This window comes from Hylobates moloch, unplaced genomic scaffold, assembly GCF_009828535.3.
Source record: "Hylobates moloch isolate HMO894 unplaced genomic scaffold, HMol_V3 SCAFFOLD_12, whole genome shotgun sequence".
NCBI lineage: Eukaryota > Metazoa > Chordata > Mammalia > Primates > Hylobatidae > Hylobates > Hylobates moloch.
Window position 1 is genome coordinate 53,191,155 of NW_026652287.1, and position 27,604 is coordinate 53,218,758.

Genomic DNA, 27,604 nt, shown 5'->3' on the forward strand with positions numbered 1-27,604 from the left:
GTTTGTGGCAGGGGAGGGCACCTGAGACAGGAAAGGAGAAACTTATATTTTTACATCCATGGAGCAGCACATTGTTCCTGAATCTCTTCTGTTATAAAGGAGAGATATGGGTGGACTTTTTGGTCTTGGTCCTTCTGTCTGCGGGTGTGGTGCTAGCAGGTAAGAAGGTGGTGCTGACACATTTAAGGCAGTTTTCTCAAGATGCAGATGTTACTTCTTTTTTTTTTTTTTTTTTTTTTGAGACGGAGTCTCGCTCTGTCACCCAGGCCGGAGTGCAGTGGCGCAATCTCGGCTCACTGCAAGCTCCGCCTCCCGGGTTCACGCCATTCTCCTGCCTCAGCCTCTCCGAGTAGCTGGGACTACAGGCGCCCACCACCACGCCCGGCTAATTTTTTGTATTTTTAGTAGAGACGGGGTTTCACCGTGGTCTCGATCTCCTGACCTCGTGATCCGCCCGCCTCGGCCTCCCATAGTGCTGGGATTACAAGCGTGAGCCACCGCGCCCAGCCTCTTCTTTAGAGAATTTCATCTGAAAAGGATTCCAAGAGAAGAAGGAGAAAGAGGAAAAATGGTGTTTTGTTTTTAATTTTTTTCAGCTAAATAAGTCTCAGATCAAGAGCTTTGTCCACTCTCTTCTAGAGTCTCACTCATTTAGTATTTGCAAACCTTTACTTCTCTACTTGTGTTTTTCCTTACTAATGAGTTTCACTACTTTTTAAAATTCTAATGATAGTCAAGGGTCTATGCAAAATATTTCTTTCCTATGTACTAGAGCCTTTTCTACATTCTCAATATCATGGCTTCTTATATGCCATGCAGAATTCCTACCATGAATTTATGATCTGCACTATTAAAAATGTTCCCATTGTGGCTGTTGAACATAGAAGGATGTGGATACTCAAGATTGGGGAAAGCTGGGGTTTACATGGAGGATATGTAATGTTGAGGTTCCATCTGTGTTCTCCATTAGCTCTATGCAGAACAGGATTAAGAAAATACTTATTTAAATAGGATGGCATTTATTACCCAGAAAGTTCTGAAAAAAAAATTGAGAGATACCTGCTATATAGGGTGCTGAAGAAAGACTACTTAAAATCATTATTGAAAATTACAGAACACTGGAGATACCTGTATCTTGAACTTTGCATAAAACTGATGTTTCTATATGATTGAATTCAGAATATAATTTACTTTTTGAGGGGCAATATCTAGGCAATGATGCTTTGTTCTTCTGTATGCATCAGCACACCATAAAAATTTGTCCTAGTGTGGTGGATATTAATAATTTACTTTGTTAAAAAGCTCTCTGATATTTCTTTCACTACAGAGTTAACCATTTTTCTTCTCATTATTAGATATCTTTATGCAGCTAATGTGCATAAGCCATCACATTGAATCTGGCAGCTGCCCTTTTTTCTTATGTTTTCTTTGCATATATCTGTCTTTGGAAAATGAAGGCTCTTTGTTTACAGGCCAGAAAAATCAGGTAAAACACAGGCTTTTCCACTTACTGGATGTTTCACAGAATTTTCTTTTGGGGCCAAAAACATTGGCATTACTGGTGAGCTCATTAGAAAATCAGAAACTCAGACTTCATTCCAGATCTTCTGAAAAAAAATCTGCACAAGATTTCCAGTTTATTGTACACATTAAAATTCAGGAGGTGCCTTCTAACTCAACATCTCTTTTTTGTCTGAGAAATACACACAACTCATTCTTTATGATATAAATATAGCACTCAAAAATGTATATGTTTGTGTTTATGCTCTTAATTTTATACTTTATCTAGAAAAGTATCATATATACACTGGTGTTGTGGATCTTATGCCATTCTCTTCTCTCAGAATTAGAGAATATTTTAGAGAATATTTCTGTGTTAAAAATTATTGGAAAATTTCAGTCATTTCTATTAATCAGAACCAATTCTCTTTGCTCTGTCATTTCATTTTAATTCAAATAATAAATTCTGCCCATGGCCACTTGGTAAATATATGTGTGTCTGTGTGCTTGTGTTTTTCAGGGGCCATTGACGTTTAGGGATGTGGCCATAGAATTCTCTCTGGAGGAGTGGCAATGCCTGGACACTGCTCAGCAGGGTTTGTATAGGAAAGTGATGTTAGAGAACTACAGAAACCTGGTCTTCTTGGGTGAGAATAACTTTAATACACAATTTCTAATATACCCTAAAGGTTTCTCTTTTTTTGTGGAATGATTTTTCGTGATTTATGCTTTGCATAAATGAGTTTCTGATCCGTTTTTTCAAGAAAATCTTGAGGCTGTGTGTGAAAAAGAATGTATTCAAGATGTTTAATCTTGACCTGAACTTTGCACATTCCTGAGCTGATCTGTATCCTTCACTCTAGATTAGTGGTAATTCCAGAAATTTAGTGTCATAAAATATTGTTGCCCATGTTTTTAGGCCAGGCACGGTGGCTCACTCCTGTAATACCAGTACTTTGGGAGGCTGAGGTGGGCGGATCACAAAGTCAGGAGTTTAAGACCAGCCTTGCCAACAAAGTGAAACCCCGTTTCTACTAAAAGTACAAAAATAGCCGGACATGGTGGCGCGCGCCTGTAGTCCCAGCTACTCAGGAGGCTGAGGCAGGAGAATTGCTTGAACCCAGGGGGCGGAGGTTGTAGTTAGCTAAGATCATGCCACTGCACTCCAGCCTAGGCAATAGAGCGAGACTCTGTCTCAAAAATAAAATATATATATATATATATATATATATTTGCCCATATTTTAAAATCCATTCATCACCAGCAGTGTTTTGATTTATGAGTACCGGGTAGTGAAATTAAGAACCTACAAATTTAAAATATTTTCTAAATATTTAGAAATTTCTCTCATTAATTAGTATTTTAGGATTAATTTTCTAGAATATTCTATCACTTCCTGTTCACTAAGCATACTACTAGGTTGGTAATTGGAGAATATGAGAAAGATTCATGTTATTTATCTAATAAAGCAGGTATTGCTGTCACTAAGCCAGACCTGATCACCTGTCTGGAGCAAGGGAAAGAGCCCTGGAATATGAAGAGACATGAGATGGTAGCCAAACCCCCAGGTAGGTGAGAGTGAACACAACAGATGACACAGATGAGAAGTCCAAAGGTCAAAAAGAAAGCTGGTCCTTAAAATGTGATTTGGAAAGCTGTGTTCCAAAGGAAATAGTTTCTGGGATGCCTGAGTGTTTTTTTGTTTTTTTTTTTTTTTGCTGTCATGTAGGGGCATCTTCTGTCTTATGCTTTTGAATTGTTTAAAGATTCTACTTTCCTTTTGGTGATCTTCCTTCAGGTTTACAGTGAGAGCCAGAGTCCTTTTCATGGCATATAAAAGACTGTACAATCTGCCTGCTTTTCCATTATTTTGGGGGACACACAGATATCTGCATAATTTTGGGAAACTCTATGTTAAACTATTTTTTAGTTTTCTTTTTTCATCATGTCTGAAATGTGTGAAAGTAGTGTTTTCTGTTCCGTTGTTTTGTTTGTTAATCTTTTTGCACATTCCATCCTGTTTTTATTACTATATTCTTGAAATACAGTTAGAAATTATAAAGTATAATACCCCTCTGCTTTGTTCTTTTGCCTCAAGAGTTTTTTGGCTATTTGAAGTTTATTGCAGTTTCTTGTAAATTTTAGAATTGTATTTTTTATTACGGTGGAAAAAAATGCTACTGGAATTTTAATAGGAAGTCTATTGAAGCTATAGATTAGATAATATGACACTTTAGCAATATTTATTCTTTCAATCCACGGACATGAAATATTTTAAAATTTGTGTCTTCAATAATTTATTTCATTGATATATCTTTTTTGTTTTATTTTGTTTTGTTTTTTGAGACAGAGTCTCGCTCTGTCGCCAAGTTGAAGTGCAGTGGCGCAATCTTGGTTCACTGCAACCTCCACCTCCTGGGTTCAAGCAATCTTCCTGCCTCAGCCTCCTGAATAGCTGGGACTACAGGCACATGCCACCATGCCAAGCTAATTTTTTGTATTTTTAGTAGAGACGTGGTTTCACCATGTGGGCCAGATGATCATGATCTCTTGACCTCGTGATCTGCCCGCCTCAGCCTCCCAAAGTGTTGGGATTACAGTCGTGAGCCACCGTGCCTGGTCTATCTTATATCTTTTATTGTAAAGATTTTTTTACCTTCTTGGTTAAATTTCCTCTCAGAAATTTATTATTTTAATGCAATTGTAAATAAGATTGTTTTCTTTATTGTATCAGATGGTTTAAATGTATGGAATAGTAATTTATACTAGTATGTTAATTTTATATTTTGCTTATTTACTGAGTGTATTTATTACTTTAGACGAATTTCAATGTAGTGTTTATGGTTTTTTTATATCTAAGATCATATGATCCACAAACAGTAACTTATTTGTCTTCAATTTCAGTGGCTTTTTTTTTTTTTTTTTTTTTTTTTTGAGACAGAGTCTCGCTCTGCCACCCAGACACCCAGGCTGGAGTGCAATGGCGCAATCTCGGCTCACTGCAAGCTCTGCCTCCCGGGGTCACGCCATTCTCTTGCCTCAGCCTCTCTGAGTAGCTGGGACTACAGGCGCCCGCCACCACGCCCGGCTAATTTTTTTCATTTTTAGTAGAGACGGGGTTTCACCGTGGTCTCAATCTCCTGACCTCGTAATCCACCCGCCTCTGCCTCCCAAAGTGCTGGGATTACAAGCGTGAGCCACCGCGCCCGGCCCAATTTCAGTGGCTTTTTAAAAATGTTTTTGATTCATCATTCTGCCACTTACTTCCAGTCCTACATTAAAATAGAAGCATTGACAATGGGCACAATATAGTTTTGCATTGGTGTCTGTAAATTTGATGGAAGAAACACCTCTTCAACTTTTGTTTTTTTTTTTTTTTTTTTTGAGGCGGCGTTTCACTGTTGTTGCCCAGGCTGGGGTGCAATAGCGCAATCTCAGCTCACTGCAACCTCTGCCTCCCAGGTTCAAGCAATTCTCTGTCTCAAAAAAAAAAAAAGAAAAGAAAACTTAATGATTGTAAAAACACGTAACATGAAATTTACCATCTTAAATCTTTTTTTATTTTGAGACAGGGTCTCGCTCTGCCGCCCAGGCTGGAGTGCAATAGCGCGATCTCAGCTCACTGCAACCTTCGCTTCCCGGGTTCAAGCAATTCTCTGTCTCAAAAAAAAGAAAAAGAAAAATTAATGATTGTAAAAACATGTAACATGAAATTTACCATCTTAAATCTTTTTTTTTTTTTTTTTGAGACAGAGTCTCGCTCTGTCGCCCAGGCTGGAGTGCAATAGTGTGATCTCAGCTCACTGCAACCCCTGACTCCTGGGTTCAAGCAATTCTCTTGCCTCAGCCTCCCGAGTAGCTGGAATTATAGGTCCCTGCCACCACACCTGGGTAATTTTTTCTACTGTTAGAAGAGACAGGGTTTCACCATGTTCGCCAGGCTAGTCTTGAATTCCTGACCTCAAGTGATCACTCTGCCTCAGCCTCCCAAAGTGCTGGGATTACAGGCATGAGCCACTGTGCCCAGCCTACCATCTTAAATTTCTTTAAGTGTACATTTCAGGGCCAGACATGGTGGTGCCTCACAACTGTAATCCCAGGATTTCGGGAGGTCAAGAAAGGAGGATCACTTGAGCCCAAAATTTGAGACCAGCCAGGGCAACACAGAGAGATTCCCTCTCCACAAAATTATTTTAAAAATTGCCAGTCATGGTGGTATGCACATGTGGTTTCAGCTACTTGGGAAATTCAGAGAAGAGAATTACTTGAGCCTGGAAGTTTGAGGCTGAAGTGAGCCATAATTGTGCCACTGCACTCCAGCTTGGGTGACAGAGTGAGATTGTCTCAAAAAAAAAAAAAGTTTTACATGCCAGGCGTGGTGGCTCATGCCTGTAATCCCAGCACTTTGGGAGGCTGAGGTGGGCAGACCACCTGAGGTCAGGAGTTCAAGACCAGCCTGACCAACATGGTGAAACCCCATCTCTACTAAAAATACAAAAATTAGCGGGGCCTTGTGACAGGTGCCTGTAATCTCAGCTACTCGGGAGGCTGAGGCAGGAGAAGTCCTTGAACCTGGGAGCCGGAGGTTGCAGTGAGCCAAAATTGCCCCATTGCACTTCAGCCAGGGCAACAAAAGCAAAACACCGTCTCAAAAAAAAAAAATAATAATAATAATAATTGCATTTTAGCCATGTTAAGTATATTCACATTGTTATGCAAAAGACTTACAGAAATTTTACATCTTGTGAAACTAAAACTAAATACCCATTAAGTAACAACAATCCATTTTACCCTCTCCCCAGCCCTTGACAAACACCCTTCCACTTTGTTTTTATGAGTGTGACTATTTAAGATATATATATAAATAGAATAATACAGTGTCCATCATTTTGTTTCTGGCTTATTTCAGATGACATAATATTCTCAAAGTTTATCTTAAAATTGACAAGATTTTCTTCTTTAAGTCTGTATAATATTCCATTTTATGTATATGTTACATTTTTGATGTGTTCATAAATCAAGAGACACCTGGGTTGCCTCAGCCTTTTGACTTTTGTGAGTACTGGTACAATAATCATAGATGTTCAAATATGTCTTCTGGGTCTTTTGTTGCATATTTTGAATATAGATTCATTAATGGAGTTGCCGTATTTGATAATAATTCCATTTTTAATTATTTGAGAAATGTAACATTTCAAAATAATGACTGCGTCTTTGTTTTCTACCAACAATCAACAGAGGTTTCATTTTCATTGCATCATCAACAGATTTGGCATCTTTAAAAAATTTATAGTGGCCATTGTAATGGATGTGAGGTGATTTCATTTTTCATTTTTATTTTTATGCGTTTCTCTACAAATTATTAATTTGTAATTTGGTCAGGCTGGTCTTGAACTCCTGACCTCAGGTGATCTACCCACCTCAGCCTCCAAAGTGCTGGGATTACAGCTGTGAACCACTGCACCTGGCCCGAATATTAAGTCTTATCACTTGTGACTTGCAAATATTTTCACCCATTTCTAATGAGGCATTTTCACACAATGGAATGTTTTTTTTTTTTCTAATGTGGAGAAATTTTGAAGTAGAGTGTAAATTTTTCTGTTTTTCTGTTGTTGCTCATGCATTTAATGTTGTATCTAAGAAAATGGTGCCAAGGCCCATGTCATGACTTTTTTCTATTTTGTTCTAAGAGATTTTAGTTTTTTTTTTATGAGCATAAGTATTTTATTGAAAACATTTTTTATATATAGTTCAAGGAAATGATCCAACTTTATCAGTGTTAATATTTAGTTCTTAACATTATTTTTTGAAAAGATTATCTTTTCTCTATTGTGTGTTCATGGCAGCTTTGTGGAAGATCATTTAATCATATACACAAGTGTTCATTTCTGAACTCTCTATTCTGCTCTTTCATCTGTTTATCTGTCTTTGTATCAGTACCATACTGTTTTTGTTATTGTGGCTTTTAATGTTTTAAAATCAGGAAGTATAATGCCTCTTTGTTCTTTTCATGGGTGTTTGATTAGTTATCGTTCACAATCAAATTTAAAAATTTTAAAGAATATTTCTGTAATAACTTGTGCTATTGAGATTTTTATAGAGATTGTACTGAATTTGTTCACCTCTGTAGGTTGTATTGGCATCTTAACAAAATTAAAATTTTTGACCCTCGAGCAGGAATATGTTGAAGAATGTGTTTTATTTTATTTATTAGAGACAGAATCTTCCTATGTTGCCTAGGCTAGTTTCTAACACCCGTGCTCAAGCAGTTCTCTTGCCTCAGCCTCCCAAAATGGTAGTATTACAGGTGTGAGCCATTGCACTCAGCCCATGTGTTTTATTTTTAGATATTGTTGGATTTGCCAGTTTTACTTTTGCTTTTAATTCCGAGTTTTATTCGGTTTTGGTCAGATACCATGCAGTGCATGATTTTGGTCTTCTTAAATTTATTTGTTGCTGTTGTTTTCAGACATGATCAGACTCCATCACCCAGGCTGGCGTATAGTGTCATAATTTTGGCTCACTGCAACCTCAGCCTCCTTGACTCAAGTGATCTTTACACCTCAGCCTCCTGACTAGCTGAGACTATGGACATGCACTACCATGCCTGGCTAATTTTTTGATTATTTCTAGGGACAGGGTCTCACTATGTTACTGACACTGGTCTTATACTTGTGGTCCCAAGGGATCCTCTCACTTTTGTCTTCCAAATTTTTGAAATTATAGGTATCAGCCACTACACCCAGCTGGTATTCTTTAATAAGACTTGTTATGTGTTCTAACAGAATACATCAGGTGCAAATAAGAATAATGTGTATTATTTTGCTTTTAACTGAGAAATTTTGTACATGTCTGTTAAGCCTAGTTTGTGATATGGTTTGGATGAACATGTTCTGCAAACCTCACGCTGCGATGTAATCCCCAATGTTGGATGTGGAACCTGGTAGGGAGGTGTTTAGGTCGTGGGGGCAAATTTCTCAAAATGCCTTGGCACCAGCCTTTTGATAATCAGAAAGTTTACACTTCATTAATTCAAATGAGAGCTGGTTCATTAAAAGAACTGGCCTTTTTTATTTTTTTGAGATGGAGTTTCACTCTGTACTCTAGGCTGCATTGCAATGGCATCATCACGGCTCACTGCGACCTCCGCCTCCCTGGTTCAAGCAATTCTCTTTCGTCAGCCTCCCAAGTAGCTGGGATTACAGGCACCCTCCACCATGCCCAGCTAATTTTTGTAGTTTTTTAGTAGAGATGGGATTTCACCATGTTGGTCAGGCTGGTCTCGAACTCCTGACCTCATCGACCTCCCAAAGTGCTTGGATTACAGGCGTGAGTCTCTGTGCCTGGCCTGAACCTGGCTTTTTCACCTCACACTTGCTCTTTTTCTTACCACATCCAGTTTCCACTCTCTGCATATGGCTAGCCAGTTCTCCCAGAATCATTTATTAAATAGGAAGTTCTTTCCTTATGGCTTGTTTTTGTCAGATTTTTCAAAGATCAGGCAGTTGTAGATATACAGTCTTATTTCTGAGTTCTCTATTCTGTTTCATGGGTCTATGTGTCTGTTTTTATACCAGTGCCAGGCTGTTTTGGTTACTACAGCCTTGTAGTATAGTTTGAAGTTGGATAGCATGATGCCTCCAGCTTTGTTCTTTTTGCCTAAGATTGTCTTGGCTATATGGGGTCTTTTTGGGTTCCATATTAATTTCAAAATAGTTTTCTCATTCTCCATCAATTTTTTTTTCTTTCTTCTTTTTTTTTTTTTTTTGACATAGTGTCACTCTGTCGCCCAGGCTGGAGTGCAGTGGCGCAGTCTCAGCTCATTGCAACCTCCACCTCCCAGGTTCAAGGAGTTATCCTGACTCAGTTTCCTGAGTAGCTGGGATCACAGGCGTGTGCCACCACACCCAGCTAATTTTTGTATTTTTAATAGGGATGGGGTTTCACCATGTTGGCCAAGCTGGTCTTGAACGCCTAACCTCAACTGATCTGCCCGCCTCAGCCTCTCAAAATGCTGGGATTACAGGCGAGAGCCACTGTGCCCGGCCTGCATCGATATTTATCAGGGATATTTGTTTTAAGTTTTTGTTTTTGTCGTTTTTATATCTCTGCCAGGTTGGGTATCAGAATGATGCTGATCTTATAAAATGAGTTAGGGAGGAGTTCCTACTTTTCTTTCATTTAAAATGGTTTCAGAAGAAATGGTACCAACTCTTCTTTGTACCTCTTGTAGAATTCAGCTGTAAATCCATCTGGTCCTGGGGTTTTTTTGTTTGGTAGCCTATTTATTACATCTCAATTTCAGAACTTCTTGTTGGTCTATTCAGGGATTCAACTTCTTCCTGGTTCAGTCTTGGGAGGATGTATGTGTCCAGTAATTTATCCATTTCTTCTAGATTTTCCAGTTTATGTACATAGAGGTGTTTATAGTATTTTCTGATGATTTTCTTTCTTTTTTTTTTTTTTCGGAACGAAGTCTCGCTCTTGTCCCCCAGGCTGGAGTGTGATGGTGTGATCTTGGCTCACTGCAACCTCCGCCTCCTGGGTTCAAGTGATTCTCCTGCCTTGGCCCGCTGAGTAGCTGGGATTATAAGCGCCAGCCACCATGCCCAGCTAATTTTTTTTTTTTTTTTAGTAGAGACAGGGTTTCACTTTGTTGGCCAGGCTGCTCTAGAATTCCTGACCTCAGGTGATCCACCCACTTCACCCTCTCAAAGTGCTGGGATTACAGGCATGATCCACCACGCCCAGCCCTGATGATTGTATTATGCTGATATCTGCTTTATCATTTTTTATTGTGTCTATTTTATTCTTTTCTCTTTTCTTTATTAATCTAGCTAGTGGTCTATCTCTTTTTTTTTTTTTTTTTAAACAGCTCCTGGATTTATTGATTTTTTTGAAGGGTTTTTTTGTGTCTCTATCTCCTATGGTTCCACTCTGATCCTCGTTATTTTTTGTCTTCTGCTGGCCTTGGGATTTGTGTGCTCTATCAGGTCCACTTGACCTAGAGCTGAGTTTAAGTCCTGAATATCCTTGTTATTTTTCTTTCCCAGAGATCTGTCTAGTATTGGCAGTGGGGTATTAAAGTCTCCCACTGTCATTGTTTGGGAGTCTAAGTCTCTGTAGGTATCTAAGTATGTTTTATAAATCTGAGTGCTGGATGGACGTGTGGCTCATGCCTGTAATGCCAGCACTTTGGGAGGCCAAGGCAGGCAGATCCCCTGAGGTCAGGAGTTTGAGACCGGCCTAGCCAACATGGTAAAACCCTGTCTCTATTAAAAATACAAAAATTAGCTGGGCATAGTGGTTGGTGCCTGTAATCCCACCTACTCAGGAAGCTGAGGCAGGAGAATCACTTGAACCTGCGAAGTGAAGGTTGCAGTGAGCCAAGATCGCACCATTGCACTCTAGTGTGGGCGACAGAATGAGATTCCATCTCAAAAAATAAATCAATAAGGCTGGGCGCGGTGGCTCACACCTGTAATGCCAGCACTTTTGGAGGCTGAGGCTGGCAGATCATGAGGTCAGGAGATCGAGACCATCCTGGCTAACAAGGTGAAAGCCTGTCTCTACTAAAAATACAAAATATTAGCTGAGTGTGGTGGCGGGTGCCTGTAGTCCCAGCTGCTCAGGAGGCTGAGGCAGGAGAATGGTGTGAACCCAGGAGGCAGAGCTTGCAGTGAGCCAAGATCATGCCGCTGTACTCCAGCCTGGGTGACAGAGCGAGACTCTGTCTCAAAAAAAATCAATCAATCAAGCAATAAAAACAAATCTGGGTGCTCCTTGAATTGATCCCTTTACCATTATGTAGTGTCCTTCCTTGTCTTTTTTGATCTTTCTTGGTTTAAAGTCTGTTTTATCAGAAACTACAATTGCAACCCCTGCTTTTTTTCTGATTTTATTTGCTTGGTAAATTTTTCTCCCTTTATTTTGAGGCTATGTGTATTTTTGCATGTGAGATGTGTATCTTTGAATACAGCACACCAGTGGGTTAACTCTTTAACCAGCTTGCCATTCTGTGCCTTTTTTTTTTGAGACAGAATCTTGCACTGTTGCCCAGGCTGGAGTCTGGAGTGCAGTGGCACAATCTTGGCTCACTGCCAGCTCTGCCTCCCGAGTTCACACCATTCTCCTGCCTCAGCCTCCCAAGTAGCTGGGACTAGAGGTGCCCACCACCATGCCCTCTAATTTTTTGTATTTTTAGTAGAGATGGGGTTTCACCATGTTAGCTAGGATGGTCTCGATCTCCTGACCTCATGATCCACCCACCTCGGCCTCCCAAAGTGCTGGGATTAATTGGGGCATTTAGTCCATTTAAATTTAAGGTTAATATTGTTATGTGTGAATTTGATCCTGTTCTCATGGTGCTAGCTGGTTATTTTGCAGACCTGTTGACGTAGTTGTTTCATAGTGTCATTGGTCTTTGTACTTCAGTGTGTTTTGCATTTGCTGGTAGTGGTTTCTTCTTTTTCATATTTAGTGCTTCTTTCAGGAGCTCTTGCAAGGCAGGCCTAGTGGTGATGAATTCCCTCAGCATTTGTTTGTCTGAAAATGATTTCTTTTCTCCTTCACTTACGAAGCTTAGTTTTGCTGGATATTCTGGGTTAGAAATTCATTTTTTTAAGAATGCTGAATATTGGCCCCCAATGTCTTCTGGCTTGTAGGGTGTCTTTTTAGAGGTCCACTTTTACTCTGATGGGCTTCCCTTTCTGGGTGACCTGGCCTTCCCTTTGGCTGTCCTTATCATTTTTTCCTGAAGTTTAACCTTGAAGAGTCTGATAATTATGTGTCTTGAGCTTGATCTCATGGAATATCTTACTGGGGTTCTCTGGATTTTCTGAATTTGAATGATGGCCTGTCTTGTTAGGTTGGAAAAGTTCTTCTGGATGATATCCTGAAGTATGTTTTCCAACTTGGTTCTATTCTTTCCGTCTCTTTAGGGTACTGCAATCAGTTGTAAGTTTGGTCTTTTTACATAATCTAATAGTTCTCGAATATTTTTTTCATTCCTTTTTATTTTTATTTTTTCAATCTTATCTGCCTTTTTTCAGCAAGATAGTCTTCAAGCTCTGAAATTCTTCTCCCTGTTTGGTCTACTCAGTTATTGATACTTGTGGTTGCATTGTGAAGTTCTCTTGTTGTGTTTTTCAGTTGCATCAGGTCATTTATGTTCCTCTCTAAACTGGTTATTCGGGTTAACAGCTCCTGTAATGTTTTTCATGGTTCTTAGCTTGTTTGCATTGGGTTAGAACATGCTTCGTTAGCTCACCGAAGTTCATTGTTGCCTACCTTCTGAAGCCTACTTCTGTCAATTTATCCATCTCAGCCTTCTCCCGGTTCTGTGCTCTTGCTGGAGATATGTTTTGATTATTTGGAGGAGTAGAGACGCTCTGGCTTTTTGAATTTTCAGCATTTTTTTGTTGATTCTTCTCATTGTCTTTGGTCTTTGAGGCTGCTGACCTTTGGATGGGGTTTTTGTGGGGACATTTTTGTTGGTGCTGCTGTTGTTGCTTTCTATTTTTCCTTTAGCAGTCAGGCCCCTCTTCTGTAGGGCTGCCGTGATTTGCTTGGGATCCACTTCAGATCCTATTTGCCTGGGTTTCTCCCACACCTGGAGGTGTCACCAGTGGAGTGTGTAGAACAGCAGAGAGAACTGCCTGCTCCTTCGTCTGTAAGCTTTATGCCAGATGGCCACTGAGCTGATGACAGTGGGAATACTTCTTTATAAGTTGTCTTACAATGCCTGTTGTGGGGAGTCTCAGTCAGGATGTACAAGATTCAGGAACCACTTAACAAGGCACTCTGGCTGCTTCTTGGTGAAGTGGGTGTGCTTCACTGGGGGAAATTCCATACATCTGGACTGCCCAGATTCCTCAGCCAGCAGGGGGAAAGACTAAGTCTGCTGATCTGCAGAAATCACCTCATTATTACTATTTTATGTGTTTCTTGTAGATATGTCTTTTCTCATTTCCTGTATTACTACCTTAATTTTTGTTTGTTTTAATTTTGTTGTGACACGCTTTATTTTTTGTTTTGCATACTTTCCATTAGTATAATGTAATCATTTTGAAATATAATGTAACCATATTGAAAAACATTACATAAAACATCTTAAAGTTAAAACAATGTATTTTTATCTCATCACACCTTCAATTAAGTACAAAACCTCTGTTGTTATATTTTCCAATTTGTTATTAATATTAAAAACCATATTATCTTACATTGTATATCTATTAACAGATTTATGCAGATTTGTATCTTTTTTTATATCTAAAGAAGAACTGTAAAGGTTTTATGTGCATCATTATGATAGTAAAAAAATTCTATATGTGTCTGTATTTACATTTAGTAGAGAGCTTTATATTTGTATATATTTTTTGATACTTCTAGCATCATTTTGTTTTTCAACATAATAGACTCATTTTAGCATTTCTTTTTGGTTATATGCAGAGTCTCACTATGTTTCTCTGGCTGATCTTGAACTACTGGTCTCAAGTGATCTATCTGCCTTGGCTTCCTAAAGATGCAAAATTACAGGCCTGAGCCACTGTGCCTGGCCACCATGTAACATTTTATGTAGGACTGTGGTGGTTGTAATAAACGCCCTGAATTTTTGTTTTGGAAAGTCTTTATTTTCATCTTGTTTTTGAAGTAAATAATTTTGAATTAAGTATTGGTTAGAAATTTTTTTATTACATCAAAATTTGGGAAGTTCTCAGCTTTTTTTGTCTTCAAGTTACCTCTGTATTACTCCCTATATTCTTCTAAGATTCATTTCATGAATATATTGATCTACTTGATGGTGTCCAATATGTTTTACATTCCATATTTTAATTTTGTGTTATATATTTTATATTATATATATTATATATATATTTTATATTGTGTTATATATTTTAAGGTATGACACCTAACACCAGTTGCTTGTGTTTCGGTGTTTTATTTTATATCATCATTGTATATGACAGTGTTTAACTCTGTACAATTTAAGACAGTGTCTGGCAAAATCAAATATAAATCAGCCATATGTCTACTGCCAATATAATTACCTCTGTGTTTGTTTGCCTCTATAAATATCATCTCTGTTTATTTTATGACTTGTATATTTGTTGTGTAGGTTTGTTGTAAATGGTCGTTCAATCTTGGCTAGGTGACCAGTTATAAAAATTCTCCTAATTTCAATATCTGTTGTGAATCTACATTACTTCTATGTGGGAGAAACACTTTGGGATTTGAAGATAATATTGAAACTATTATAACTGTATCTTTTTTGGTGTTAATTGTTCATTTTTACTTGTCAAAAAACACATAAAATATTATCAATTTTTTTTTTTTTGAGACGGAGTCTCGCTCTGTCGCCAAGGCTGGGGTGTAGTGGTGGGATCTTGGCTCACTGCAACCTCCGCCTCCTGGGTTCAAGTGATTCTTTTGCCTCACTGTGTTGGCCAGGCTGGTCTCAAACTCCTGACCTTGTGATCTGCCCACCTTGGCCTCCCAAAGTGCTGGGATTACAGACATGAGTCACCGCACCCAGCCCATTATCAAATATTTTTTAATATTCTGTTTAGTCCTATTAATTATATTGATAATGTTATGCAACATACCCCTAGAATGGTTTTTCTTGCAAAGCTAAATCTCAATGTACAACAACAACCAATTAGTCTGATTTTCTGGCACTTTGCAAACACCACTTTGTTTTCTATTTCTAAGAATGTGACTGCCTCATATGTCTCATACAATCTCTGTCTTATTGTGGCTAGCTCATTTTATTTTGCATAATGTCATCAAGCTTTATTTTTTAGAGTTATTAGAATATTTCCTGCTTTTGAAATCCTGGGTGATATTCCAGTATTTTTATATTGCAAGTTATATGTATTGGATAATTTGGTGACAGAAAGTTGCATTGCTGCCGGGTGCAGTGGCTCATGCCTGTAATCCCAGCACTTTGAGAGGCTGAGGCAGGTGGATATCAAGGTCAGTAGATCGAGACCATCCTGGCCAACATGATGAAATGCTGTCTCTGCTAAAAATACAAAAATTAGCTGGGCATGGTGGCACACACCTGTAGTCCCAGCTACTCAGGAGGCTGAGGCAAGAGTATCTCTTGAACCCGGGAGGTGGTGGTTGCAGTGAGATGAGATCGTGCCACTGCACTCCAGCCTGGGCAACAGTGCAAGACTCTGTCTCAAAAAAAAAAAAAATTTGCATTGCTTTTACCTATTGGTAAAAAATGCTGCAATAATTATGGATATGAAAATAACTCTTCATATAACCATATATGTGAAAGTTTCTATAGGTGCAGCATTCTGTTTTATTAGTCAACTTTTTAACCATTATACTCATACCAAATTGTTTTAATTCTGTAGCTTTGTAATGTGTTTTTAAATCAGGAACTATAATGCCTTCAACATTTTCTTTTTTTTTGAAGACTCTTGGGTACTTTATTGTCTCTTGACATTTTATATACTGTTGGGGTTTTTGTTTCTATTTCCTCAAAAATGCAATGAGAAATTTTTAACAACATTGCATTAAATCTGTAGATTACTTTTCAAAATATCAATTATTTCTATCTTTGAACAGGAGCATGCTCAAGAGTGTGTTGTTTAATTTCCATATATTTGTAAATTTTTAATTCTTTTTCTATTATTGTTTTATACTCCCATTTTGTTCATATAATCCATACAATTTCAGTCTTAACAAATGTGTTAAGACTTCTTTTTTGGCCTGACATGTGGTCTATTAAGGAAAATGTTGTATGAGCAATTGAGAAGCATGTGTGTCCAGGTATTGTTGAGGAGTCTTCTCTATACCTCTGTTAGAAATAATTATTTTATACTGCCTTCAAGTCCTCTCTTCACTTACAAATATTCTGTTTTGTTTTATTTTTATTATGGAAAGTAAGTTATTGAAATGTCCTACTATAATATTGCTGTCCAGGTGTTTCTTCCATTCTGTCAATATTTGCTTTATGTATTTGGAACCTTAATGTGAGACACACACACACACACACACACACACATTTGACTTAGGTTGTCAGTAAATGAATCTATTATTGTTTAATGCCCTTCTTTGTCTCTTTGCAGTTTTGACTTATAGTACATTTTATAAAATATGAAAGTTTTTCACTTAAGATGTAGCTTATGTAATATTATTTTGACCTCTTCTCTCATTTGGTTAATACTTACATGCAATATCTACATCCATTTTGCCACTTTCAGTTTTTTTTTATCAATAGATCTCTGCTTACTCTCGTAGAAAGGCAAGTTGGATCTCAGTTTTTAAAATATTTAAATAAATCTCTTCATTGAAAGTATGTCTCTTGATTGGAAAGTTAAAGATAGATATTTAAATAATTTTCTGAAACAAAGACATACTAATGTTATTTTATTAATTGTTTGATTCTTATATCTTGGTCACTCATTTTCTCTCTGTCTTTGTATCTTTTTATTTTTATATTGATATGCTTTTACTTCTTTCTTATTTTGTTTTGGGTGTCTATACACATATGTTCTTTTTGGGACCTTGGGGATTACATAAACCTCTAAAAGATATAATGGTATATTTCAATCTGGTAAAAAGGAACTTCAGTTGCATGCACATTTTTTTCTCATTACATCTCCCCTCTAATTTGTCATTGATTTTGCTAATTATGTCTTTTTATGTTGTATATTTATTAACATGTTTATAATGATTTCTCTGATTTTCACTTTCAAATTTTAGAGAATAATTAAAAATGTTTTCTGCACCGTTATGATAATGCTAAGGAATTCCATTTTGGTGTATGTGCATATACTTAGAAGTAAAAGTATATATGTGCATATAATCTTTCCCAGAAAGTAATGTATTTTTTTGTTGTTGTTTTTTGTTTTTGTTTTGTTTTTATTTTATTTTTTCTTTTATTATTATACTTTAAGTTATAGGGTACATGTGCACAATGTGCAGGTTGGTTACATATGTATACATGTGCCATGTTGGTGTGCTGCATCCATTAACTCGTCATTTACATTAGGTATTTCTCCTAATTCTATCCCTCCCCCCTCCTGAAAGTAATGTATTTTTATTTGACTATGTGTTGTTTTTGTTGAATCATGTTATTTTCAATAGAAGCAACTGCTTTCAGTACATTTTATATGTAGGGTTTATTGAGTTCCAATATACTTTTCAGAATTTTGTTACTTTTGAAAGTTTTTTTCTTTTTATTTGGCAGGACATATTTGCTGATGGTATTATGCTTATTTGATTGCTGTATTTTTCAGGAGTTTGACTTTATTACACACTTCCCTTCTGGTCTGCAAAATTTTTATTGACAGTTCACTGGCTGCCATTCATAAGACTATGCTTGCAAATGACGCATCACTTTTATCTTGCAGCTTCCAAGATTCTCTTCTTATCTGTGACTTTTGAAATTTTGCTTATATATGTGTTTGTTATAAATACCTTTGTGTGTTTCCTAGTTTGTTTGTTGAGCTTCTTCATTTTTACATCGTTTCTTTCAAGAGTTTTCAGCTATTCTTTTTTATATTTATTACCTCCACAATTTGTTTTTTTGATATTCTAAATATTTATGTTCTTATCTTCATTTTTTTGATTTTCTATAGTTCTCTGTCTTCCTATTTCACTCACTGAGTATTATTTAATTTATTTTCAATTTTTAAAATCGGTGTATATACATCTTTATGGTTTCTTTTTGAAAATTTTATATTTTTATGGAACTATATTGCCTTATTTTGTATACATTGTAATCTTTGATTGAAATTTGGACATTAAAAAAGGCTCCCTGTCACAATCTTTATAATGTAGCTTTGTCCTGGCATAGTCTGAACAATCATCTTGGTTAGAGATTCTGGGAGTCTCTCAAACATGTTCTTAGAATGTGTCTTGTCAGAAATTTTGCCTTTCTTTTTTAGTTAAAGGAGTTTATTCATGTTTCTTCTTAATAATAACCACATGCTACACCTGTTTTCTGTCTGTGGTACAGCAGTCTCTCTGTTGCTGAAATATTTACCTTTGGTCTCAGCAAACTTAAACTGTCACTCCAAAGTATACCACCATTTCTTTCAGCATTATATTTCATGAGAGACACAAACCAATGTCTGGAAAGGGTCCTAAAAGCAAGTAATAAAGATAAATGTGCCAGTATTTTACTTGTCATTAAAAGAAAAGTTGGCAATTTACTTCTAAAGACACTATGTTATATTGGGGAGCAGAAAGAGCTGTGTTGGGTAAATGTAACAGACTTTTACTTTAAGTGGCTCTTTGCATTGTTCTCACCAGGGGCACTTCACACACTTAACTCATTTATAAATTTTTTTCAGATGTAATTTGGTTGGTATGTTTATTTTTACATATATATGTCTATAAAGGAATGAGGGCCTTTGGTATTTTCCTATGCCATCTTATTTATGTAGTTTGTATAATATTATAGGTTAGATTTGTAAACTATATTTATCTATGTCTAGTAAGTAAAGTAATTTGTTATTTTTATTTCTTTCAGTTATATGTTCTCATTTTCCCCAAGACCTTTGGCCAGAGCAGGATATTAAAGATTCTTTTCAAGAAGCGATTCTGAAAAAATATGGAAAATATGGACATGACAATTTACAGTTACAAAAAGGCTGTAAAAGTGTGGATGAGTGTAAGGTGCACAAAGAACATGATAACAAATTAAACCAGTGTTTGATAACTACCCAGAGCAACATACTTCAATGTGATCCATCTGCAAAAGTCTTTCATACATTTTCAGATTCAAACAGACATAAGATAAGACATACTGGAAAGAAACCTTTCAAATGTAAAAAATGTGAAAAATCATTTTGCATGCTCTTACACCTAACTCAACATAAAGGATTTCATATTACAGAGAATTCCTACCAATGTAAAGATTGTGGCAAAGCCTTCAACTGGTCCTCAACCCTTACTACACACAGGAGAATTCATACTGGAGAGAAACCCTACAAATGTGAAGAATGTGGGAAAGCATTTAACCGGTCCTCACACCTTACTACACATAAGATGATTCATACTGGAGAGAAACCATACAGGTGTGAAGAATGTGGGAAAGCCTTTAACCGGTCTTCACACCTCACTACACACAAAAGAATTCATACTGGAGTGAAACCCTACAAATGTACAGAATGTGGCAAAGCTTTTAACCGGTCCTCACACCTTACTACACACAGGATAATTCATACTGGAGAGAAACCCTACAAATGTGAAGAATGTGGCAAAGACTGGAGAGAAACCCTACAAATGTGAAGAATGTGGCAAAGCCTTTAATGAGTCCTCAAACCTTACTACACATAAGATGATTCATACTGGAGAGAAACCCTACAAATGTGAGGAATGTGGCAAAGCCTTTAACCGATCCTCACAACTAACTGCACATAAGGTGATTCATACTGGAGAGAAGCCCTTCAAATGTGAGGAATGTGGCAAAGCTTTTAACCGATCCTCAAACCTTACTAAACATAAGATAACTCATACTGGAGAGAAATCTTACAAATGGGAAGAATGTGGTAAAGACTTTAAGCAGTCCCTAAGCCTCATTAAACAAAATAACTCATACTGGAGGGACACTCTGCAAATGTGAAGAATGTGGCAAAGCCTTTAACTAGTCCTCAACTCTTACTAAACATAAAAAAATTCATACTGGAGAGAACACCTGTGACTGTGAAGAATACGGCAAAGCCTTTAATAAGTTCTCAATTCCTAACAGACATAAAATAATTCATACTAGAGAGAAACTCTACAAACCAGAAAGATGTGACAGTGCTTTGAAAACACCTCAAACTTTTCGAAACATAAAAGAAATCATAGTGGTGAGATATCCTAGAAATGTGAAGAATTTGATAAAGCTTTTAAATGGTTGTCACACTTGATTGTAGGTCAGATAATTTATACTGGAGAAAACTTCTACATGTGTGAACAATATGATGAAACTTTTAACTAATGCTCACACCTTACTGCATAGGAAAGCATTTATACTTGAGAAAAATTGTACAAATATAAAGACTGTGAAAAAGCCATTAATATGTGCTCACATCTTAACATCAGAGAGTTCATACTTAATAAAAACATTATAAGTGTAACTACAGTCAAAATATCTTTAAGAAAATTTAAGCCTTTAAAGTGAAGAGTATTTTGAAGAAGAACATTGTAGTAGAATTGTAATATGTTTAACTTGTGTCACAGATCTTATTGTACACATTTTGTATTAGAGGAAACCTCTGAAGCAGTTGCTCAAGCTTTCAATATCGGAATTTATACTGAAAAAAAAAAACCCTGTGAATGTAATATATTTGGAAAAATACTTTTTCAAAAACTACAGCTTAGAAAACACCAGAGAGTTCATACTAAAACATATTTGCAGATACAGTAAAAATTTTAAAAAATTTTAATCAAAAATTAAGTCTGTGTAAATACCAGAGAATTTACAGTACAAATATATAAGGCACTGACGCTTCAGGTATTTTACTAAATCAGAGTGCTGAGTATAGAAAATAATCTAAAACTAAAATTGGTAAAATTATTTGTATATAACTTTAAAAGTAGAATTTTTTTGCAGAGTTATTACATTCAAAGTATGCTTAACTTTTTGAAAAAATTAGATTTTTTGAAAAGTGAATAATGATGTAATTCAACTCTCAAATTATTTCCTGCTGTTTCTTCACTCTTGTTTACATGTGAAAGCATGTGATCAATTGTTGCTGCATCAAAGATATGAGAGATTCTTTTTTATTAGGTGAGCATTATTTATAAACTTTGCTATGAAAAAGTAAGGACATTAAAATATGAGATGTATGATGAAAATCTAAGTGAAGAGACTTTTGTGGTTAACTTATAATATTGAGCAATGTGTGTATTAGGTGTTCAGAGTAGTATTCTTCTGCACTGTGAGAGGAAAACATTTTTAATTTCATTTATAAGTAAATTAAAATTAGTATACTATACTAATACTTTTATATAAAATGCAGTATATTTTTTAAATTTCAGATTGTACATGATGTTAATATATTCAACCTTTTTAACATGTTAAATACTATTGTGCATTCAATGAAGTGTTATGCCACAAAAGTTAACCTATTCCACCTTACTCAAGGGTGTACATAAAACATGGTAACAGTATACTATTTGGTAACATAATGGATTAACATCTCTAGTAATCTCTTTTGCCAGTGGCTTTGACTGCAAATAAGTTAAAGAATATTATTTCTGTAGGTTAAAATTTTGTTTTTATTTTATTTATTTATTTTTTTGAGAGGGAGTCTTGCTCTGTCACCCAGGCTGGAGTGCAGTGTCACGATCTCGGCTCACTCCAACCTCCACCTCCTGGGTTCACGCAATTCTCCTGCCTCAGCCTCCCAAGTAGCTGGGATTACAGGTGCCCACCACCATTCCCAGCTAATTTTTGTATTTTAGTAGAGACACGGTTTCATAATGTAAGTCAAGCTGGTCTCGAACTCCTGACCTCAAATGATCCGCCCGCTTCGGCTTCCCAAAGTTATGGGATTACAGGCATGAGCCACCCTGCCCAGCCAAATGTTTATTTAAATTTATTTTTCTTAATTATTTGGGGTACATAATATGAGTATATATTCATGCAATATATGGCATATTTTGATACAAGAATACAGTATATAATAATCACATCAGGGTAAATGAGGTATCCATCACCTCTAGTATTTTTCCTTTGTATTACAAACAATCCAGTTTTATACTTTGTTATTTTAAAATGTACAATTAAATTGTTATTGATTACAGTGTTATTTTTATGGTCATAATAAAAGTTATGTAGAAGTATAAATAAAATCCATACATTTCTGAGGCCTGAATAAATATTTTTAAAGTTTTCTAATATTTATTTTTTGAGCATGTTTCCTGTCTGCTTGCAAACACATGCAGACATTTAGTTTTGATTTACATAGAGTTAAATATATGTTAGTCTAAAGATAAACCTTAAGTGTAAGAAAATTATAGAGTGAATTTGTGTGTACGAATTTGTATCTATTTTCAGAAGAAAAGCAATGTTGAACAAAACAAATCATTTTAACAAGATGACTACTAGAAAACTAAAAACCTCAAAAATGCTGAAAGCAAATGTATTCTCTGCTTTGTATTGAATTTATTACTGTACATTCTGTGGCTTATAGTTCTGAATCTCACCATGAAAATTCTGTTTATACTTGCCTGGTACTCATGATAGACCCCTAATTATTTTGTATCTTTTTTCATATAAATATTTTACAGATGATGAAGTATTCATTATGTAAGCTGGTCTGTGATTATAAGAATAATTTTTATAAAATTTAGTGCATACAAAAATTTTAAATAATTCCACAATTAGTGTATTAAGTTACATTTTATTTAGTTAGAACACTTCATTTTGTTTTTAGTCAGAGAACTCTATAGCCCTTTAGTTATTTTTCTTTTCACTTTTTATAATTGCCAGAAATAAATTTATTTATTGAGTCAGTTTGTTCAGATAAGTACTAGGGAAGCTTTATAAGTCGTGAGGATAGTTTTATATTTAAATGTAGCAACCATACATGACAATTCTTGCCTTGTAACAGATGCTCTGTAGTAAGCCATAAGTATTCCTGGTAAAGTTAGTTTGTAACTTCAAGTCAGAGATGGAAAACATCAGTGGTGAAGAAATAAAATTGATTCTTCATGTGGAGAGGACATATTTTCCAGGCTGCAATGCTGAATCTTGCTGAATTTAAAGAGGAGTTCTGCATCTTTTATTTCTTAATTATCTTCAGATTTGTCTGTATTTATTATGTGTATCCCAGCTATGTATGCAGCACAACCCTTCTTTTTCTGTTACAGCTTCAGTTTTCTCACTGTTGTCTTAATGCCATTTCATTTCACATGGTACTTTGTAAATTTTGATGAGAAAGTTGGCTTTTTTTCTTTTATTCGGAGTCTCGCTTTGTCACCCAGGCTGGAGTGAAGTGGTGCAATGTGGGCACACTGCAACCTCCGCCTTCCAGGTTCAAGCAATTATCCTGCCTCAGCCTCCCAGGTAGCTGGGATTACAGGCACCTGCCACCACACCTGGCTGATTTCTTTTTTTTTTTTTTTTTGTATTTTTAGTAGAGACGGGGTTTCACCATGTTGGCCAGGTTGGTTTCAAACTCCTGACCTCATATGATCCACCTGCCTTAGCCTCCCAAAGTGCTTGGATTACAAGCGTAAGCCACCACACCGACCTGAAAGTTGGTATTTTTTAATGCACTGAATAATTGTTTTTAACTGGAGAGTTCGGTTATCAATATAACTTTCAGATTAGTTAAGATAAAAGCATACATTGTCCACAGGTGAGAGGATTAAATCAGCATAGTTGTTCTTTGTTAAAAAAAAAAAAATTTGATTCTTACACAAAGTGGCAAACAAAATTTGCAAGAAAATATAGAAATTAAGTTTTTAAGAGAGTTAATGGTAAGTGAACAATTTTAAATTTACTTTTTTATTATATAGCACAACTTACATTTCCATGCAGAATCCTCGATTTTTTTTTTTTTTTTTTTGAGACGGAGTCTCGCTCTGTTGCCCAGCCTGGAGTGCAGTGGCGCAATCTCGGCTCACTGCAAGCTCCGCCTCCTGGGTTCACGCCATTTTCCTGCCTCAGCCTCCCGAGTAGCTGGGACTACAGGAGCCCGCCACCATGTCCGGCTAATTTTTTTGTACTTTTAGTACAGACGGGGTTTCACCGTGTTAGGATGGTCTCGATCTCCTGATCTCGTGATCCACCCGCTCCGGCCTCCCAAAGTGCTGGGATTACAGGCTTGAGTCACCACACCCGGCCAGAATCTTCTATTTTTAAGTGTAGATGTTAAAGGCTGCAAAATAATGAGCTCTGTGAATTTGAAACTTAAAAGAATATTGCTTTTCCATATTGATATTACAATTTGGGGAAATTTCTCATATAATTTTTTAAGTGGGTGAAGTTTAGTCTACAGTTTTTATTTTCTGTCCCCAAAATGCAGCTAACTCCTTGGTCATTTGTTCTGGATAAATTTTGGGCATCATGACAGCGTTTGGATTAAAACATTTCCTGTTATTTTGCATGCAAACTAGTTTACTGTGTTCACAGTGGCCAGTCATGGGACCATAAGCGACACCTGCTCTTTGAGTGGCTTTCACACAATTACCATCAGCACCAGAAACTCCAGCTGCCCCAAGCTTAAAGTAAAAATCCTGAAGTACGTAAGCTTCTCCCATGCAATGTGCTGGGTCCAGAACATGCTGTTAAATATCAGAGATCCTATGGCTATGACTGACAGATGATAAAAACACAAAAACTATATATCTTGATATTATTCAACCAAGAAAAAACTATATATTTTGATACTATTCAACCAAGATTATGACAAAGACACGGACAGTATTTGACATATTATCCTTCTATAAATCTTTAAAAACTTTTTAACTTGACAGATAAAATGTGTACTTTTTCTGTAGAACATAATATTTTGAAGTGTATATACATTGTCAGATGATTAGTTCTAGGTAATTAATACTTCACATAGTTAAGATTTTTGTGGTGAAACCACATGACATTGTCGTACCAATTTTCAAAAATACAAAAACATGAGCTATAGTCACCATGCTGTACAAAAAAATCTCTTGAACTTATTTCTTCTATTCAACTCTATGTATTACTTGACAGACATCATTCCAACCCTGCGTTTTTTTGTGTTTTTTTTTTTTTGAGACAGTCTCACTCTGTCACCAGTTGGAGTGCAGTGACACAATCTCGGCTCACTGCAACCCCTGCCTCCCCAGTTCAAGTGATTCTCCTACCTCAGCCTCCCAGGTAGCTGGGATTACAGGCATATGCCACCACACTCAGCTAATTTTTGTGTTTTTAGTAGAGACGGGATTTGACCATACTGGCTCCATCTCCTGACCTCGTGATCGGCCTCCCAAAGTGCTGGGGGATTACAGGCGTGAGCCACTGTGCCCAGCCATTTTTTCTGAATACATTGGCCTCTGATGGTCATCATTTTACTCTACATCAATGAGATTAAGTTTTTTGGAATCCATGTGTAAGTGAAATCATGAACTATTAACCTTATCTCAAAGTTCTCCAGCTTAATCCATGTGATTAAAAATAATGAATTTTTTTTTTTTTTTTTTTAGGCCAGGTGTGGTGGCTCACACCTGTAATCCCAGCATTCTGGAAGGCCAAGGCAGGTGCACTGTGTGAGCCCAGGAGTTTGAAACCTGCCTGGGCAACATGAAGAAACCCCATCTTTACTAAAAGTACAACAAAAAATTAACTGGGCATGGTGGTGCACACCTGTAATCTCAGCTACTCTGGACGCTGAGGCATGAGAATCCCTTGAACCAGGGATGTGGAGGTTGCAGTGAGCCAAGATTGTATATAGAGAGACTCAGTCTCAAAAAAAAATTCTTTTTTAAGTAATAGTATTCCACTATATGTATCTACCACATTGTCTTTATTTACTCATTAGATGCTGAACTGTTGATTTTTTTTTTTTTTATATGAAGTCTCACTCTGTCACCCTGGCTGGAGTGCAGTGGAGCAATCTTTGCTCACTGCAACCTGCACCTCCTGAGTTTAAGCGATTCTCCCAAGTCTGCCTCCAGAGTGGCTGGGATTACAGGTGCCCATCACCATGCCTGGCTAATTTTTATATTTTTAGTAGAGACAGGGTTTCACCATGTTGGCCAGGCTGGTCTCAAACTCGTGACTTCAAGTGATCCGCCTGCCTTGTCCTCCCAAAGTGCTAGAATTACAGGTGTGAGCCACCACGCCCAGCCTGAACTGTTGATTCTATATTTTGGTTATTGTGAAGAGTGCTGCAAACAACATAGAAGTGTAAGTGTTTCTTCATTCTGATTTGTTTTGGATATAGACCCAATAGTGCAACAGCTGTATTACATGGTAGTTTGATTTTAAGTTTTTTGCAAAATCTCTATTTTGTTTTTCATAATGGCCGTCTTCATTTACATTCAAACCAACAGTGTGCGTGCAATGCCTTCTCGTCTTTCATAACGTTTTTTTCTTTTTCATTTTAATAAGAGTCATTCTAACAGGAGTGAATCAATATCTCATAGTTGTTTTTGGCTTTCCTTTCCCTGATCATAATTAACATTGGGCATATTTAAATGTATCTGTTGGCCATAAGTATTTTTCTTGAAAATTATTTAAGTCTTTTGCTCATTTTAATACTTACTTGTTTTTGTTGTATAGTTGAGTTTCATATATATTATATGTATATTTATTTATATATATATATACATATATATGTAGTTTTTTTTCTTTGAGACTGACTCTTGCTCTGTCGCCCCAGCTGGAGTGCAGTGGTGTGATCTCAGCTCACTACAACATCCGTCTCCTGGGTTCAAGCAATTCTCTTGCCTCAGGCTCCCTAGTAGCTGGGATTACAGGCATGTGCCACCATGCCTGGCTAATTTTTGTATTTTTAGTAGAGACGGAGTTTCACCATGTTGGCCAGGCTGGTCTGGAACTCCTGACTTCAGGTGATCTGCCCACCTCAGCCTCCCCAAATGCTGGGATTATAGGTGTGAGCCACCGTGCCCAGCAGAGTTTCTTACACATTTTTGATATTAACTCCTTGTCACATGTATAATTTGCAAATATTTTCTCTCATCTTTTTAGTTGTCGATTGTATCAGATTCTGTGCAGCAGCTTTTTAATATGAAGTAATCTGACTCATCCATTTTTCCTTTTATTTCCTAAGATTTTGAGGTTAAATTAAAAAACTGTCCAGCCATGGTGGTTCACGTCTGTAATCCCAGCACTTTGAGAGGCTGAGGTGGGTGGATCACCTGAGGTCAGGAGTTCGAGACCAGACTGGCCAATATGGTGAAACCCCGTCTTTACTAAAAATACAAAACTTAGCCAGGCATGGTGGTGGGTGCCTGTAATCCCAGCTACTTGGGAGGCTGAGGCAGAAGAATCACTTGAACTCGGGAGGCAGAGGTTGCAGTGAGCCGAGATCATGCCACTTCACTCCAGCCTGGGTGACAGAGTGAGACTGTCGCAAAATAAAAATAAACAACAACAAAAAACCAGAACAATCTAAGGGGCTTTCATTCTATTTTTCTGTAG

General features: G+C 36.8%; 1 protein-coding gene across 1 annotated transcript in view; it reads left to right on the forward strand.

The window, feature by feature from the left end:
• The window catches only part of LOC116478773 (zinc finger protein 100-like), a 49,937-nt gene extending 27,180 nt beyond the window's left edge, over positions 1 to 22,757 (forward strand). Inside the window, 4 exon segments of the mRNA XM_058424617.1 lie at positions 2,021 to 2,147; positions 2,970 to 3,068; positions 18,995 to 19,729; positions 19,731 to 22,757. Of these exon segments, the coding sequence (XP_058280600.1) occupies positions 2,021 to 2,147; positions 2,970 to 3,068; positions 18,995 to 19,729; positions 19,731 to 20,089 (1,320 nt within the window). The 3' untranslated portion in view covers positions 20,090 to 22,757.
• The last annotated feature ends 4,847 nt before the right edge of the window (positions 22,758 to 27,604 follow it).